This window comes from Lagopus muta, chromosome 3 (assembly GCF_023343835.1).
Source record: "Lagopus muta isolate bLagMut1 chromosome 3, bLagMut1 primary, whole genome shotgun sequence".
Lineage (NCBI taxonomy): Eukaryota > Metazoa > Chordata > Aves > Galliformes > Phasianidae > Lagopus > Lagopus muta.
Window position 1 is genome coordinate 24,449,867 of NC_064435.1, and position 18,770 is coordinate 24,468,636.

At 38.7% G+C, this 18,770-nt stretch overlaps 2 protein-coding genes across 7 annotated transcripts in view; both read left to right on the top strand.

The window, feature by feature from the left end:
* RBM12B (RNA binding motif protein 12B) overlaps nucleotides 1-18,770 on the top strand; it is a 1,112,412-nt gene that overhangs the window by 763,273 nt on the left and 330,369 nt on the right. The gene's annotated exons all lie outside the window — the stretch shown is intronic.
* Nucleotides 1-18,770, top strand: part of RUNX1T1 (RUNX1 partner transcriptional co-repressor 1) — a 110,762-nt gene that overhangs the window by 69,839 nt on the left and 22,153 nt on the right. For all 6 annotated transcript variants that reach the window (XM_048939619.1, XM_048939620.1, XM_048939621.1 and 3 more), the window contains 4 exons: nucleotides 5,247-5,428; nucleotides 11,518-11,768; nucleotides 12,920-13,005; nucleotides 13,599-13,800. In XM_048939619.1, coding sequence (XP_048795576.1) covers nucleotides 5,247-5,428; nucleotides 11,518-11,768; nucleotides 12,920-13,005; nucleotides 13,599-13,800 — 721 coding nt within the window. The remainder of the gene's footprint in view (nucleotides 1-5,246; nucleotides 5,429-11,517; nucleotides 11,769-12,919; nucleotides 13,006-13,598; nucleotides 13,801-18,770) is intronic.

The following is an 18,770-nucleotide window of genomic DNA, read 5'->3' on the forward strand; positions in this document are numbered from 1 at the left end:
CCTTTGCAATTGTTCGTGGTATTGCTGTCATATAATTGATACTGTTAGAAATGTAGGAAAAAAAAAAAAAATTGCCAATTTTGCACTCTGGGAAGAAGTGCAAATTCTATCATTCCTCTGCAGAGCTACTAGTTTATATTCAGTGCTTCAGTTGATTTTAAGATACATATTAAAGCTGGTGCTGGCTGTGAGCCAGCGAGCACTTTGCCAGAAGACATCTGTGCGCAAGATGTCCAGCATGTGAGTCCGTTTTCCTAATTATCATTCAGGAATTTGTCTCTTTGAGACTGCATAACTACATTTGTTTGCTTGGTTAAATACCAGCAGTCTTCCTGATGGAAGAAACAAGTTTGTTTTCAAAAGCAGAGCACACACGTGTACGTCAGTCCTTCACAAAAAGCCTGTCTGCAACTGTGTGCTGCGCGCAGACAAACACCAGGGCAAATCCTACAATCTTTTTTTCTTCTGTTTTGAGATGTTTATTGAAAAGGAGTGTGCACTGTGTGTGTTCATAACGAGTTTAAATGAGGGTGGCTTTAATGAGATTATTTATGTGAAGGGTTTACTGCTGTGGGTTTTTCCTTGCCTTCCTTTTTCTATCCTCCTCCACTCAAAAGAAAGTTCCTCCACATCCTTTACAGACCCCTAAGGAGCCTGTGATATTTTCTGTAACCCTTTCCCACCGCCCACTGCTTTAACTCATTCTTGCCTAAGGCACCCCACTGCAGCTGCCCTGGCAGGACATGGACCAGATGGTCCTAAAGGGACTCTGAGCCCTACACGTGCCTTTGTCTCAGACTGGGAGTATGTTGTTGTTGCATGAGCCTGATTCTACCATTTTACAGCTTGATAGATGTGAACTCTGATGAGCCTTGCTTTGTCTAGTTTTGCCTTTCCCCCCTAAGTAGAATCATAGGATCATTTGAGTTGGAAGGAGCCTGTAAAGGCCATCTGGTCCAACTCTCTTGAAGTGAAGAGGGACACCTCCAGCTAGATGAGGTTCTCGGAGCCCTGCCCAGCCTCTCCTTGAAAGTCTCCAGGGACAAGGCATCCACCACCTCTCTGGTTGACCTGTCCCAGGGCCTCTCCACCCTTATCGTAAAAAACTTCTTCCTTACATCCAATCTAAATCTCTCCTCTTTGAGTTTGAAAGTGTTTCCCCTTATCCTATCACAGCCAACCCTGCTAGAGTCTCTGCCTGATAAGAAGAGGAGTGAAGAAGCATGCTCATGTATAGCACCATGCTTGAAGGCAATATTTGAGTACTTCAACCTTTTTAAGAGCACATATTCTCATAACTCATTGCCTACCAAATACGTGGCAGGAAAAATACAAGTTGCCTGTCTGAACAGTACTCAGTTGGAAGGCTATCCATGCTTCTTCTGGAGCACCTGACAAATATATGGGATTTTTTTATACTCAATTATTGTAGACAGAATCAATCTGAGACGACATTTATCTACAGTGAGAATCAGGGCTTGTTTGTTTGCATTCAGGGCTATGTTAGTATAGCAATATTATCTCCTAGGACCAGAGCTAGGGCCACTGTGTGCCCTGCAAGCACGCTCTGTGCCTCAGTTGGTCCTGAGGCCTGACCTATATTCTGTCCCCAGCTTTGCCATTGATCTGTTCCCTGGCCCACATGCAAGTTGCCCAGACCTCACTGAAATCTTCTGCACGCTGTGTCCTTGTCTGGTGCAGATGCACAATAGATTGGTAGGTCTACCAAACGTTAAATTGCAAAGAAGCCTATATTAATGCTTCTGTAATAATAATTCAAGGAAAGGAGCTACCCTTCACCATCTGTTTGTACAGTACTCGCACAAGGGAGTGCTGATCTGTTACAGATAATAAATAGTCATTGATTTGCTTATCTCTCCATCAGCTTTGGTTCAGAGGGAGATACGATGATTGAATACTTGCAGAAACCTTCGCTGGTTGGGAGCATTTTGGACACATTTTCTATATTTACATCAGGCAGGATTTAGTCTATTAAATTTAAGTGGTGCATTTTCAGTACTGCCAACACTTCTTTTCAGTAGAAGTGTTGTACATATTTGTTCAAAGTATCAATATCAATATGTGATTTGATGATTTTGTTCTCTGAACAAACATTCTTCCCAATTTAAATCTTTTCTTTCTAAACTATGGCTGTAAATCATTTATTTAAAATGGCACTTATAAAAACTTGTATCAGAGCCTCAGTGTGCTGTAGTCTAATGAAACCATTTTTATTTAAATTATAATACTGAAATATTTCTGTTGCTAAAATTCTGAAGAAAGTAGGAACACCAACAATAGAAGATTATTAGCTAATTACCTGGAATGAGCACTAAAATGATAAAACAGCCTTTTAGAGCTGATAGCTTCTTTTGCAGGTGCACAAATAATGGCTTGTTTTCAGGTTAGAACAGCTCATTTAAACATGGAAAACAGATCTGACAGCTGGGCAAAAAAAAAAAAAAAATCCTCTAAAACTAACGTAGGAGGCTAAGATACTACCTAAACCTTGAAGGATACAATCATAGAATAATTGAGGTTACAAAAGACCTCTAAGATCATCAAGTCCAACTGCCGACCCAACACTGCGTGCCTAACACATGTCCCTAGATGGGTCCAGAGTAGAAGCAGCAGACCAAGCAGCCTTGACTCATCACATAACTCAATCCAAAGCAGAGTAGGAACATTTTCCAGTGAATGAAGTACAGAATTGTAGGGGACAGTAAGCTAGTAACATCATGGGTTGTTTTTTTGTTTTTTTGTTTTTTTTTTTCCCAGGCAATGCTATTCTAACATAGCTATCTGGCTTCTGGTCTGCAATTGGTTTGTATCTGTCACATATAGAGGTGTCCAAGTCTGTCTGCAGGCACCAGCAGTGACATTTTTAGAAATGTGCAACTGCACTTTGCCACAGCTACCTGTGCTGTCAGTTTGAGTATCTGCATAAACCTCTCTGTCCAAGGCCATTTGAATTTCAGAATCTATAAGTACACTTGTGTTTCCTTAGGAGCTTGATCTCTTCTTGCTCACAGTATGGAAAATGTCAGTGCTGCCAGCTTCCTAAAAGCTTGTTCTTGTTCATCACAGCAATGGTGACCAGTAGCAGGCTATATACTTCATCTAGACATAGAGAGTTTTCTGTGTTTTGGTGGTACTATTATTATTATTATTATTGTTGTTGTTGTTGTTATTTTATTATTTTATTATTTTTTCCCTGATAAACCAATTATGTTTTATTGTATGGTTTGATAAGCTTTTTTTTATATTTCTGTTTTGAGCAGACTGTAAGCAGTTGGGTTGAACTAAATGCTTTCAAACGCTTCTTTTCTTCACTTATTCAAATGCTACTTGGTACTATTACAAACCCAGATATATTCTAAACTACAAGGCACATAATTAGTAGTTTTCTATAGTAACTTATAAAAAATATATGTTCTTTGCATGTAAAAAATGTACAGTGCATTTAGAAAAAAAGATAAATGTAATTACAAATCTGCATATTTATGGTTAAATAGGAAGAATAAACTTTTTTTTAGGAGGAAAAGGATTAAAATAAATCAAGGGTTTTGCTAGCCAGCTTAAAATTTGGTTGACTCCAGGAGCTGGAAGTACCCATGTATGAGTATAGAATCAATGAATCATTAAGGTTGGAAAAGACATCTAAGGTCATCTAGTCCCAGCTGCCAACCCATCATCACCATACCCACCAAACCCTAAAAGTATAGGTTCCTTTTGCTTATTATCTCTCCTTGTTATGTGGCAACCCTAGACAAAACCAAGTAAGAGATTGATATTAACATGGTTTCACAAAACATTTGTGTTCTGTGGAGGTCTGACAAGACCTCATGTTCCAGAACTGTTTTTCTTCATATCCTAAGATGAGTAAGTGATAGCAGTTGCTGGTATTACTTTTTTATCCTCTTAAAAAGCTTCATAGTTATTAACCCTGTTCTGGCACTTTCGTTGCACAGGAAATTTTCTCTTATGGTACAGCAACAAGTGCCTGGAGCATCTGCCATCATTACAGCACTAGCATAGTAATCTCCCAAGCCCATGTGCTCAAAACTTTTTGAGGACATATTCCTTTTGTTCTTTTTTGCTTGCTTTGCTGCACATTAGATTCAGAATCTTTTGCCTTAACAACTATTCTCCTATTCAAAGAAAAAAAAAAATTTTTTTTCAAGAAGGAATTTCTTTAAAAGCAAGGGAACCATGAGAGTTCTTTGTCTCCCATCTAGTTACTAAAAACCATGAAACCATGAAAGTAGTCTAATACTTGAAAAGCCCCAGGCAACATTTACTGTGCACTGGGCATGGAAGAAGGAAGGTTGTGCACATTATCTTGCAGCACAAATGTGTAGGTAAGAAATGGCTGAGTTGTCTTAGCGTTTATGCATGTGATGGAAGGAGAGGAAGAAGTTTCCCAAGATGTATAAATGTCGTATGGACATATGGTTCTACTCCAGTCCCAAATTGGATGAGAAGCATTGCTCAATATGGAAAATCTGCCACCTGGGGATCAATCAGCTTATTCAATACTCTTTTGAGTACTGGTACTGTCCAACTGTCCAACAACTCCCAGAGGGGTCCTGAGAGAAGAATTAAAAATTATTTCAGGCTGCGTGTGACATGAAGCAGGGATGTAGCCCTCCAGGTGATTAGCTGGAGGTCTGGAACGTGAGATTTTATTGTAGTCTTTATCTTATGACTGTGAGCGTGTTGGGGAAGGCTGAGGACAGTTCTATTCTTGAAGGATGGTGACGAAGGTAGCTTACAGAGACATGGATCCTATGGTTTCTAAAGATTTCTAAGTAAGTGCTAACTGCAGTCTGAATGGAGACAGCAAAAAGAGTTTGTCAGTGGGAAAACAAACAGAAACAAGCAGAGCCGCTCTATAGGAGCTTAGGTTCTGGATAGTAAGGAAAAAGATGAAATCAACCAGGGTGGTGTTTTTTCTTGTTAAATGTGTAGAATTCAGACCTGGTTTTCTCATGGCATTTGCAGGTTTGTTTTGTTTTTGTGAGAGTTCCCTTTCTTTCATACATACTTGGTACAGCTGCAACCTGACCTGTAGTGAAGCTGTCTGATTTCAGGCAGCCAACCATTTCAAATCTAATTCAGGATTCATGCAACAGATTCATCCCAGAGCATGTTTCCCATTGATAGATTTTTTTTTTTTTTTTTACTTGTCCTTGATGAAACTGCATGTGAACTACCTGGCCTTGATGTGTGCTATGTCCTTGCAGGCCAATCTGCCCCTGCTGCAGCGGGAGCTGCTGCACTGTGCAAGGCTAGCCAAGCAGAACCCAGCCCAGTACCTCGCCCAGCACGAACAGCTGCTTCTGGATGCCAGCACCACCTCACCTGTTGACTCCTCAGAGCTGCTTCTCGATGTGAACGAAAACGGGAAGAGGCGAACTCCAGACAGGTGAGAATGGCTGTGTCTCTTGGGTGCAGCATGCTTGGCCTTGCATGGGGTGGGCTGGGGAGCTGGGCTGGGAAGTTCAGTGCCAGGACAAGAGGCAGTGGGCATAAACTGGAGCACAGGGGCTCTCTCTGAGCACCAGGCAGCACTGCTTTGCTGTGCGGTGCTGGAGCACTGGCACAGGTTGCCCAGAGGCTGTGGGGTCTCCTCCTTGGAGACCTTCAGAAGGTACCTGGCCATGGAACTGGGCCCCCTGCTCTGGGAGTCACTGCTGGAGCAGGGGTGATTTTGAGGGATCCAGAGGATCCTGCCAGTCTCAGCCATCCTGGGGCTCTGGGATTCTCTGCCCTGGGTGCAGGTCTTTCCTTTAGGGCAGTTGTGTAGCATGCAGATTGCCTTTGTGTACTTGCACATTTATATATATGCACACACTGACTCATGCAGTAAAATCATCTGAGGACACAACATGGCCATCCCTACACAGAAGTAATGCTGACCAGTTAGTGCCTTACTAACCATTTGCTTCAGTTTTTCTGTGAAGCGTGGAGTAAATCACTCCAACTCCATACATAAGTTATTTGTATTAAGTAATTTCTTGGACAAGTAGCAAATACGGTGAAGATGGCTAAATACTGATATTGGAATGCTCCAGAGTGCAGTCAGGGATTTGAGTCTTTCTGCTGTGCCATGTTTTATGCACAGCACAAGGATGTGCTTAAGATTTGTTCTGAGCACGAGAAATGTTCGCTGAAATCTGTTGTCTTGTTAAGCTGAGAGTCTGTGCAGAAACGGAGCAAGCGCCTGTGTGTACAGTGGCTTTTGGGTACTGTATTTTCTCTTTTTCTTATTTGAGTAAAGTTCTTTGTTTAGTTCTTTGTTTAGTACAAGAAAAAGACCATTGTGGTCATTTCTTGTTGACCAACTTCTTGTGCTAGTGTTTGAAATTCATTTAACATACAAATGTTACCTTTGGGAGGACCAAATATTGAATTTATTCTTAGTTTTGTTTGCCACAGGCCTTTATAATATAGAAAGCTTTTATAAAGCTGTTCTGTCCAGTCTAGCTAGCTGCACACACAAGGCGTTGCAGGCATCCTAGTTACCTTATAAAAGAATTAAGGTGAAGGTTTACAAAGTCAGGAAGGACTGCAATTCTACATAGATTCTACATAGATTGCAGTTCTTATATGCTTTTTAATGGAAACTGGCTGTGATGGCACAAATTCGGATATCAGATTGGGTATCAGCAAAACGTTCTGCACCAGAGGGTGGTGGGCATGGAACAGACTGCCCAGAGCAGTTGAGCAGAGCCCTGAGCTGACAGAGCTCAAAGGAGTGCTTGGACAGTACTCTCAGACAAAGGGTTTGAATTCTGGGTGGTCTTGTGTGGAGCCAGGCTGCCCAGAGAGGTTGTGGATGCCCCATCCCTGGAGGCATTCAAGGCCAGGCTGGATGTGGCTCTGGGCAGCCTGGTCTGGTGGCGACCCTGCACATAGCAGGGGGGTTGAAACTGGATGATCATTGTGGTCCTTCTCAATCTAGGCTGTTCTATGATTCTATGATCCGAATGGGTCCTGGCCAACTCCAAATATTGTATGGTTCTATGAAGTGTATAGATAAAGAATGAAAGCTTCCAATACTAGTAGAGACAAAATTTAACATCAAATATTGGAGCTCACAGGAATGAGATATTCATGAGGCTAGATCTTGAAAATATTGCATAGTAAAATAAAAAGCAGAAGTGATAGTAAGATTTAACTTAGCCATTAAGTAGTAAAAAAAGGGAAAATATTTGAAACTGGCGTACTTTGGCTGATGTCTCTGGGAAATCCTGATGTGCTAGCATGAAAATAAAGAAATCTGTAGTGTACCTTTTCTGTTCTCTATTTTTTCCTGTCAGGTAAGATGAGTTAAAACAGCCATTGATGCTAACACAAAGTTGCTAACTGGATCTTAGAAAGAGGATTAATTTTCAGACATTTTCCATGCAAGATCTTGAGCCACATAAAGAGATAACATTTCCAAAGCTGAGGTTTAGCTCCCTGGGGCAGTTCTGCTGCATGCTGTTGGTCTTTGCAGAGTAGCATACCAAAACATGTATACACTGTAGGGAAAAAAGACCTCTTAAAATCTTGTAGATCTTGTGACTGATTTAAATATCAGCATGATGTTGTCCAGTGTCAGTAGTAGACATGGTATTTCTCCTGTAAATATACTGAATTACCTTATGAGCCAATGAGGCTTGGCAGAGTATGAAGGTGGGGTGTGACGCACCTTTCTGATAGCCTTAGCTTACTTTTGCTGTTAATAGCAGTTTGAGTTGCTTCTCCCGTATGACCATAAAGACAAAATGAGCAATACAGTATTCCTTTGTTTCTCCACTAATGTTCAGTTTGATATGATGAATTGCAGTGGTTTTTTGGTAAGTACCATCTCACCTGTTGTGTGGGAGAGATGGATGGTGAAGGTGAAGACCAGTCTGAGAACTTTGTGAAAGTTGTGAAAGGACTCCTATGAGTCTTAGAGTAGAAAGGACATGAGGAGTTGCTCACAGGGGGATCGACAGATCAGGAGAATATTGGATTTTAAAGTCTTATAATTAGAAGTGTGAGCTAGACCTGGGGATGTTTCAGTCTGTTTTATGGATTTTATTTCTATGCTAATGTACATAGTTGCTTTGAAAGCCTCTGTTCATGATGCTATTGCCTTTACAGCTGAAGTTACTCTCCAGCTCCTTCCAGCTCAGGGAGTCTCCAATTCCTCTCCATGTCATAGTGCAGCTTTTATGGCAAGCCAGGAGAGAAATGTGGACAGTGAGCTTTGGAAAGCTGCTCATGTGGGAGCACATTGGGTGGCAGAACTTGTGCTCTGTGCTGCTCAGTGCAAGCAGATGAAGCTGTTAGCTGCCTGGCAGCTTCTGAGAATGCTCACTTGGAATTAGACACCTTAATTCTGGGGGCAAGGGCATTTCAGAGACACACACCTTTATCTATCTATCTATCTATCTATCTATCTATCTATCTATCTATCTATCTATCTATCCTATCTATCTGCCAGGTTCTCTGATATTATCTTAAAAGACCTGGAAAAACTGCCTACTTCAACCATTAGAATAGCTTCTTGAGCTCGAGGATAGTTGTGCTTTTTGTTTCTTTGTCTGCAGAATCAAACAACCCCATCATTGGTTAATAGTTCCTGGATCACTGTTGTGTATCATTGAAACAATGCAATAAATAAATAAATAAATCATAATAAAATATAAATATATAATATTTATTTTATTTATATTTTATTTATATTATGCCTATATAAAATATATTTATATGTATATATTTATATATTAAAAATACATATCCTATAGATAGTATAATATATATAATGTATAAAATTATATATAATATAAAATAAAATATAATGAATATATGTGTGTATATATATACATGTATGTATATATAAATGTGTGTGTATATATACATATATATATATACACACACACACATATGTATATAATATACATGCTTAAATAAACCACAAAAAAACTGTCCTTAGAGTTAGAGCATGCCCAGACCAAGTATAGAAACCAAATACTTGTCTAGCTTGTCTAGCTTGATACTTACTAAGATATACATTATTTTAATTGTTTACAGAGCAGCAGGAGGAAACATAGATCTTTTGTTGAGATGTCTAAGTAGATTTGAAATATACTAATAAATATACAGTGGAAGATAATAGGCGTCTTTTTAGAGGAGGGATTTCTATGACCCTGTTGTTAAATAAGTGGCAAAAAGTGCCTGAAAGGCAACATCTTTCAAGGAGAACTAAGTGTGGTTGGAACAATTTTGTTTGGAGATGTGTCTGTCGCTAGAGTAAATGTGTTATTTTTTCACTTCCCATGGGAAGTGGGATATATATGCCATTGTATATCATCATACATTACCATTTATTATGTATATCATATATAGATGTGTGTGTATATTAGATAATGATATATATAGATTATGCACACACATGTATATGAGAAAATATGCACACGTATCCTTCCGTATTTACATTATTCTTTCAGGCACAGATAGCTGCATAGTGTTGACTCCAACAGACATAAAAATTCAGTAAGGGATTAAGTGAAGAAAGTAGAATGAGTGTATTGCAGATAAATACATGCACCTCTTCATTTTTTGTTAAGGAAAATATATGTTCAGTAATTCTCACTGCTTATAATTTCAGAGTCTTTTTGGTGTATGCATTTTCTAGTTTTAGTTATTTATCTGCCTATCCAAAGCTACTCTATGTGAGGTTTTATAGAGCAATCTGACAGCAGAGCTTCGTGTTTTACTGAATGTTTTCTTGGTGCATATGGTCTGACACGGATGAGCAGCCACGGTGAGATTTTGGAGTCTATTAAACTAGCTCATTAAAAAGATCAATCTGTTTCTGTAATAACACTGGGAACCATCAGTCACTGCAAGAGAGAAAAACTGACACCTGAGGAGACAACACATTTTAGTAATTTGTTCATGACATGTCATGAACAAAGTGTTCACTATATTTTGTTTACAACTTCTGAAGTTTACATGCTACTACAGTAAAGCAAAGGAACTTGGACCAATATGAGTTTTTATTTTGGTGAATGAATGCGTGGATATAAATAACACGATTTTAAATACGTTAACTGGAAAAGGCTTTTTGCTAATTAGTCATCCTCTGTGACTGCTAGAAAAGATTGTATGGCACGTGAGCATGTCATGTAATGGTTCTACATTTATGACAGCTGCCTACAAAGTAAATGTAGGGTATTTTTAAGAAAAAAGAAACCCAGAATGTTAGAATATCTCTAATTTTGACTGAGAAGAAAATGGAATTATTATGATTGTTTTGAGCCTTTTGAAAGTGATGATGTGGTGGCTGAACCCTCACATCTCTTAACAGTGAATTCACGTGGAAGGTACCTGAGCATAAGGGCCAGCTTCAATAACTGTTAACAAAATCTTTTTGTTTGAAGAAGCTCTTGTGCTCCTCAATAAGGAGAAAGGTACTCACAGCACCTAGAGCTGTGCTTCTTATAAGCCATTTGTAATTATCAGGAGTTTAATTTTATTAATATAAAGGGTTAGCAAGATGATGTCAAGAGCTTTTGGAACACAAGCAAAGTAAGAATTTTCTCCAATGAAGCATTATCAATATGCTGGTGTTTTGGTTTTTTTTGATGTTTCTACATAGAGCAGTGAATTACAGTTAATTAAATATAGAGCATTCCTAAAAAAAGACACAGAAGTGCCTGCAGAGTAAGGAGCAACTACAGACATTTGTACAATAATAGTACAATAGTAGTGTTGCCATCCACTATTGCATAGAAAATCAAACTTGGATTTTCTTTGATTGTTTTCCTCCTTACCGTAGTTTTCTGATTTGCTTTTCCTACACTGAGCTATCTGAGCATGTCAGTGAAGTTAATTTACAGTTTCTGATTTCTTTCCCCATCTTTGTTAGGGACTTCATTAGCATAGGATACTTTCACAAATAAATAGTTTGGCTTATACGTACAAAAGAACCCATATTTTGCTTGCATAGTAACATTACAATTGAAAAATCTGAATGTTGAGTTTGAGTAGATGCAGAGAGACATGCAAAAAAGACATACACTGACAACTAAATTTTAAAAATTGTCTTCGAGAGATGTCAAAAACATCAATACCTATTGAAAGTTATTGCAAACAGATTCCATCATGCCAAGAGTCATTAAAAATATATTGTGATCCTTGCTTGGCCTCTGGATTCATGTATCGGTTGACCGCTTCAGTTCTGCAGTTACATGAGTAACCATCAGGTCATCAGGTGATTTGGGTGAACAATATCCTCTCTGGCCCAGCTCTTAAAGCTGTCCCACTGGAAGGGTTGACTGCAAGTATTTCTCGAATCTGTGGGGGCAGTTAGACTAGATGAATAGCGTCCATTGTATGTTTTGAATAAAGCAGTCTTACAAAATGTTTTGCACCCCTTATTTGGAGCAACGATCCTAAAGCTCCCTGTGTAGGTGGGCATGAGTGTACCTGAACAGCTCTGTTCACAAAGTGTTCCTTTCTTTTATTTTTCAGAACCAAAGAAAACGGCTTTGACAGAGAGCCTTTGCACTCAGAGCATCCAAGCAAGCGGCCCTGCACTATTAGCCCAGGCCAGCGGTACAGTCCAAATAATGGCTTATCTTATCAGCCCAATGGTCTGCCTCATCCCACCCCACCTCCACCTCAGCATTATCGTTTGGATGATATGGCCATTGCCCACCACTACAGGGACTCATACAGACACCCCAACCACAGGGACCTCAGGGACAGAAACAGACCTATGGGTAAGGCATGTTGATTTTCTGCATTGCTTCTTTCAGGTTTCTTTTTCCTTTGTAAGATGTAGCCTTTTTTGCTGTTTGTCCATCTAGCTGCTTTTCCTGGTTTTATTGCAGATTTGTATTTTTAAAAATGGACTGAATTGTGCATTTAGTACACTCTAATGCAAGAGCATTAGAAGGAGGAACCCCTGCTCTTACAACTGCATAGTTAACATAGATGCTCAGGTGTCTGCCAAGCAAGGATAGGTGGATCATCTTAAATTTCTTCTGATATCTCATTTGGGACAGTAAAACAAATTGTTATAGCTTGCTTTCAGTGCACTGCAATGTGGGGATGTCTGCAGAAGATGTGTCTGCAGAAGCACCACACCCTATGCAGGACTTGCTGCAGCATGCGTTGGGTTACAGGGATGGCTGATGCTCTTGGATTTGCCTAGCTTGCTTCACATCTGCACATACTGTTCTTGGCTTCTTTTAAACAAATCTTCAGTAAAAGAGGAACGTTTACAAATATTCAGCATCTGTATAGAGGAGGCTAAACAAGAAGCAAGTGTCAGTTCCTCTGAGTGTTGATAATAAATACTGACTTGGTTCTACCATGTTGTCAGCTGCTGTGTTTTATGTGCTGCATTTTAACCACAAGTTGTTTAAAACATCTGTGAAGGGATGAACCCTTAATGATGCTCTGTTGATATGGTAGCAATTACTGCATTTAGTGAAATAAATTTTAAGTTTACACTAATATTTTTTCAACTTTTGAAGTACAGCTAATATTTGATACAGTTCTGAAATAAGTGCCTTTCTGACTTCTTCAAGAAGTGCAAATGAAAAATGATATATTGCATTATATTACTGTATATTTCAGAAAGAGTTATAGCTTTATTTGAGAGGTTATCTTACAGCCTGCAGAACTTGCAGAATTGAAGACAGTATATTGAGTAAAACAGTAGCATCTAATGTGAGGAAAAATCCAACGACAGCTTTTAATGTAGTTTTTAAGTATCCGTTTATTTTTGTGGTGGTATTCCTCATAATAGACCAGCTGATATATGATATGTAGATAGCCACATATATTCAGTGGGCTCTTCTTTCTTTTTTTCTTTTCCCCTAGAGGACTTCCAACACTGTAAACATGATTTGCTCCTTTTTGGCAGGGTTGCATGGCACACGTCAAGAAGAAATGATTGATCACAGACTAACAGACAGAGAATGGGCAGAAGAGTGGAAACACCTTGACCATGTAAGGGCTAAACGCGCTTATGTGTAATTGCCTAAAAGGAGCTCTCTAAGACAGGCATTTGTTTGGAAAATACTGTTGATTAAAGCTGGGGGCTTGATGTTCCCTGTTAGCTAGCTCATATTAGGCCTGCTGTTCAAATATGTATACAAATTGGAGTATCCTAGTTATTACAGACTACCAAATGGGGAAAGGACTCTGCTGTGTGGGCACTGAGTATGAGACACATGGCCGTCACTTTTAGAACTGGTTAATTGGAGATTGTTAGCTCTTGAGAACATTTGTAAACATCAATTCTGGGTCATGTCACCAGGCCTTTGTGGTGCTGTGTGATACTGGTAATAGTACTACAGTCCTTTCAGTTTACTTCTTTTCCCTTTCTTCCAAGAATCTATAACTTTGGAGTTTAAGATAATGAGTTAAAGAAGGAATCATTATTCTTAAGACTAGATTTTTTCAGGTGTGTTTAGAAAAACAGAGAGAGACGCCTTCATTCTTAAAGCCCAAGCACTGAGCATATAAACATTTATCGTAGTGTCAATTTATGAATAAAATATTCTTTTTTATTTCTCTGCCCCACTCTCTGCTGTGGCTAGCTGTTAAACTGTATAATGGACATGGTGGAAAAAACTAGGCGATCTCTCACTGTACTTCGGCGATGTCAAGAAGCAGACCGTGAGGAGCTGAATTACTGGATACGGCGGTACAGTGATGCAGAAGATTTAAAAAAAGGTGGTAACAGCAGCAGCAGTCATTCCAGACAGCAGAGTCCAGTGAATCCAGATCCAGTTACATTAGGTACAGTATCCTCATTAAATATTGTTTTCTGGTCTTGTTTCTGCTCAGCTAAATGCTAGATGGGGTTTGCATTTGCTCACCTGATTCTTTCCTAGTAGGGATACAGTATTCATCTCTGGTGAATACTAAATTAACTATAACTATGTATTATATTGATATATAATACTATGCCCAAATAACCTCATTTATGGGTGGTATGGTTTGGGTTTGGTGGTGATTCCTGATAATTTGCGTTTCTTTCAGAAATTTCTGAGGGTGGTGGGGCAGAGGGACAGCCTTCGTGCAGGGCTGGCACAGCAATGAGAACTGCACCAACCCTGACTCTCTCTCCCCCCCTTATCTACTTGATTAAGGAAATCTATAGGTGCTTCTGGATTGTTAGCACTCTAAAGTGAAGGGCTTTACCATTCTGAGGTCAAATGAATTAACTTGGAATTTTCCTTTTCTAAGGAAATGGGACTCACTGTAAGGGAGTGTAATGACAGGGGGAATGGATTTAAACTAAAAGAAAGAAGATGTAGTTTAGAAGCTGGGAGGAAAGTCTTGGCTCAGAAGGCAGCGAGGCACTGGCACAGGCTACACAGAGAAGCTGCGTATGCCCCATCCTTGGAGGTGTTTAAGGCTAGTTGGGGTGGACCTTTCAGAAAGCCTGCCTGTAGCAGGAAGGTTGGAACTAGATAACCTTTAAGGTCCCTTCCAACACAAGCCATTATATGATGCAATGAAATGAAGAAATATATAAAGATAAGGACATTTCTTGGCTGTACTTGGTTTCCATGTAAGAAAGAAGTAGCAACATCTGTGATGCCCACAACCGTGCACATGTATTTGTGTTCACTGCTGCATTCTGTGCAGAGCTGTCTGAGCTAGGTGGTGTACTGCATGCTTTGAGCCCAGCAGAACTCAGTGCTTAACTACAAGAAGCAGACTAAGCAGGTGGATGTTCACCCCATGCTGACTTAACAGTCACACACACAAAGTACCTCCAAAAACAATTCTAGGATGACTGTGTAAACAGAAGATTTTATTCTGTGGGCTTTCTGTATTTTATTAATATGTTGGTGGGCGTTTGCCTCATCCCTTCACTTTTATGACAAGTGAAATAAAGAGTCCCATCTTGGTGAATACTTTTTATTGTTCTCTGTTATTTCAAAGAGGACAGCAAACTATGATTGTTTTAGTAATATTTATCTTTTTAAAAATATGCATATCAAATGCTATCTACTTAAAATCATTGTAAATCATTGTCAGTAGCAGAATCGTACATGTATGCTGTTTCACAAGTGTATTTCATTTAAATCTGTTTTTTTGCCTTTGCCCTGAAAAATAATTTATGAAATCTGTAACTTAATTGTAAATAGAGAAGCAGAAAACCAAATCTAATGCCTTCTCCATTATCCTTTTTGTAAATCTCTGGATTCTTACTGTAATATTTATTGTCTCTTGATAACAAACACACCATTTTTTTGTGTCTGTCAAATGATCTGAGCCAATAGCTCTAAAAAAAATTAGCTTCAGTCAGTGAAAGGAGAGGCTATGGAAATGCTGTTCCCAACTTCACTAATAAGCTTAGTCCCTAGAGAAGCCCTTCTCAGAAAGAAGTATTCAGGTAATGGCTTGTACGAATAGCGTTAAATGTAACGTAAAGAAAGGCTCATAAATATGACATCTGAAATGCTAGTCACATCTCCAGCTTCAGGAAAAGCATTCGAGGAAACCCCTGGATGAAAGGCAGTGGCAGCCATCCCTAGTAAAGCTACAGTGCAAAAAGAGCTTCTAAGTATAATTTGTATAATTTGTATAATTTGTATGTAAAAGAAGTGGAAGGAAACTGCATTTTTATTATAATTCCCACCAATAAATTGAAACTCGGGACATTCACCAGAATTTCAGAGATCTGCAGTCCAAGAAAGATAGCCATAACAACCATACTCACAAAAGATGAAATGATGGTAAGAAGTACAGTCAGATCCCTATTTTATTATTATGTTTGGTTGGAAAAAAACCCGTTTTTGGAAAAAAGTCTGTTTGCTTAGAAAGAGTCGATGACATCTCTGCAGCACTGTGGATATAATTTAACTGGTTGGAGTCAGTCCATTCCAATTTCAATGTGCCTCATTTCATTTATATTGCTTTAAAAACTGCTCCCCTGGACTTGTGGACATGTAACTTTGATCACTTCAGTACTGTAGTATTCACATCAGTCCTAAGTATTGATAAGAAGGGCACTTATAGCTGGAATACAAAGCACAAGAGTGCACAGAGACTATGGAAGTTTAATAATTTTCTCAAGTAATCTGGTTAACTAAATGAAAACTGTGAACATTCAGAAGGATAATAAAATTGAAGCGGTGCCTGTGAGTTTTGATGCTCTTCTGCTTAGGGAATTGTATTTTAGCTTTGAAGCGAAGAGGGAGGGATTGAAAAATTTCTCCAATATTTTAATTAAAGTGCCACAACATATAAATATAGCTATTTGCTGCACGGATTGTAAATGTCAGTGTTTCTCTCCTGTACTTACTTTTAAATGAAGTAATCCACCCTTTAAATCCATCTTGTCATCTCCACTAGCAAGGGGTGAGGGGAGAGGGGGGGCGGAGGGCCATATGGCTACAGTATCCGTGTCTTTGTTTCTTTCTGTGTATGATCAAAATAGCATCATTTGGAGTGATAAGTCATAAGCATTATGTCGTGGTCTTCATTGATAGCACTTCCTGAAATACTCCAAACTGAAATTTAGAATTGCTGGTTGCATCCAAAGGAACGTGAAGAAAATACTGGTCATTTTGAACCAGTAGACCATTCCTGCAATGTCTATTTTATGCTTCTTTTAATTTGACATCTCTGTAAATCATTCTGAGCTTGATGGTTCACGGTATCTGATGAGCATTTTCCTGTTGATATTTTTAATTAAGAAGTCAAATGATATATTTTATTATCAGTTTTAGTGCAGTGGAATCCCATACATGCATTAGCCACTTACAACAGGTTACAAGATGCCATTATTCTCTGATAGCATACTGAAGGTAAGATAGGTCCATTCATTTTAGTCTGAATAATACATGTTTATGAAAGTCTAAAAATGACTCATACTTTATATATATTCACTTGATGAACTGTGATGGTCCATGAAGTAAATAATACATCATCTGACTCTTCCATTTCTGCTGAAGCATTTCAGTACTGCATACTGCAAGAGGACTGAATCACTTTAGTCCTAATAGTGAATAATTACACATATCAGAGAATGTATACTGAAATGCACACAGTAGGATAAATTAAAGATGAGTGTTCTTCGACATCATGGGTTATGAACAAGATCTGTAACTTTACTGAGTGCAGCTGTAGCTCTAGATAAGTGGTATAGGCACACATCACAAGGTTTGCAGCAGAGTTGATATTTGGTGAATTTATTGGAATGGTAATCTTACAATTTGTTTCGTTTTGTTTGAAATCTCTGACTTAAGAGTGCCAATATGTGCAAGATTTGCCCCCAGGAAGCTACAATTCTCAGAAGTATATGAATTTGTCAAAAATAGATAGGTTAGCCATTTCTTAATACACTTTTAATAGTTGATCCTTCCAGAGTTTGTTTATGTTGTATCAAATGTTGCTTACCCTAGTACTTCCAGTGTTAACTAGGGCATTCCTGCTGATATTTGTCTGTTTGTGCCACAGTTACAAAATCTTTTCCTTTGCCCTTTGCAGATAATCAGCATTGCTGCAATACGCGTCACATTCTCAACATGAGCTAACAGAGATGCTGTCAGTATCCCAGTAAAATTTATGATTTGTAATTCTAGGATATAAAGCCCCTGTAATACTGGTCACTGATGTTATTAAATATTGCTCTTAATCCACAAGCTGCACAGAAGGTTTGGGCTGGATTGTGGGAGCATGAATTGCAGGCTGCAGGGTAGGGCTGCGACCACAGAAACCAGCAGCATTTGTATTTTCAATGTTCAGTTCTGACTGCTTTGGGTAACTTTTATCTGTTCTTTATGCTGCCCTTGTCACTGTTGTGGTCTGCAAAACAATTCACAAGTGACATGGAAGAGGAAAGTATCTACTGCTGCTAGTTGCTGGAAATTGCATCTTGGTTGAGGGTAGCGGAGGAGATGATACAGCAATGCACTACTTTTCTTAGTCCTTTAAAATGAGAGCACAACTATATTTTTAATGTAATTTCATGAGTGTTCAAGGAGTGTTACAGTAGCCACAAAAACGTATTGGAGGGCAGAGGAGGAAAGATGTACACAAATACTTGAAACTCATATCCTTCAAAGTTAGCAAAGTTATTTCACTTAGTATTACACTTCTTCAGATTTATACCTCAACTTCTGAGCCTGATGCTTAAAAACAAAGGGTGGTGAATGTTTAATATTTATTGCTCTGAGGGGTTTTTTCTTTGTTACCTGTGTCCCATTAACTGTGTTATATTTATTGTAGGGTAGAATGAAGCAAAACTTGCACATATAATACGTATAAATACAGATAAATCTCTGTATTTTTCATATGTTAATCAGTCTGTGTTTCTGACTTAAAAGGTCCTCAAATGATGAGCTGTTCATCTCCGTTTCTTTCTGTTTTGTGATTATAAACTTGGATGTCATTATCTAGTGACAAAAACTTCCATTATTTTGTATTTTCAACTCATCTCTATTCCATCTTTCCAAACATGGATTAGATTTTTTTTAACACAATTTGCTTTTTAAGTATTTCTGTTCTATTTTCCCAGGTTTGGTTCTTATAATGTTTTCATCTCCTTTTTTTGGTTCTAGCTTTTCTTCTGCTTTGCTTCCCAGACCCATTTTTATTTGTGCTCTTAATACTTTTCTCATTTCCCTCTTTCACTACTTCTAGTACCAATTACCTTTATCTTAAAACCACCAAAAATAAGTAGCCTATAAGTAATTCCTACTGGTTGAACACCAGAAACACGGTCAGTCACTTCACAGTTGATGATTCAT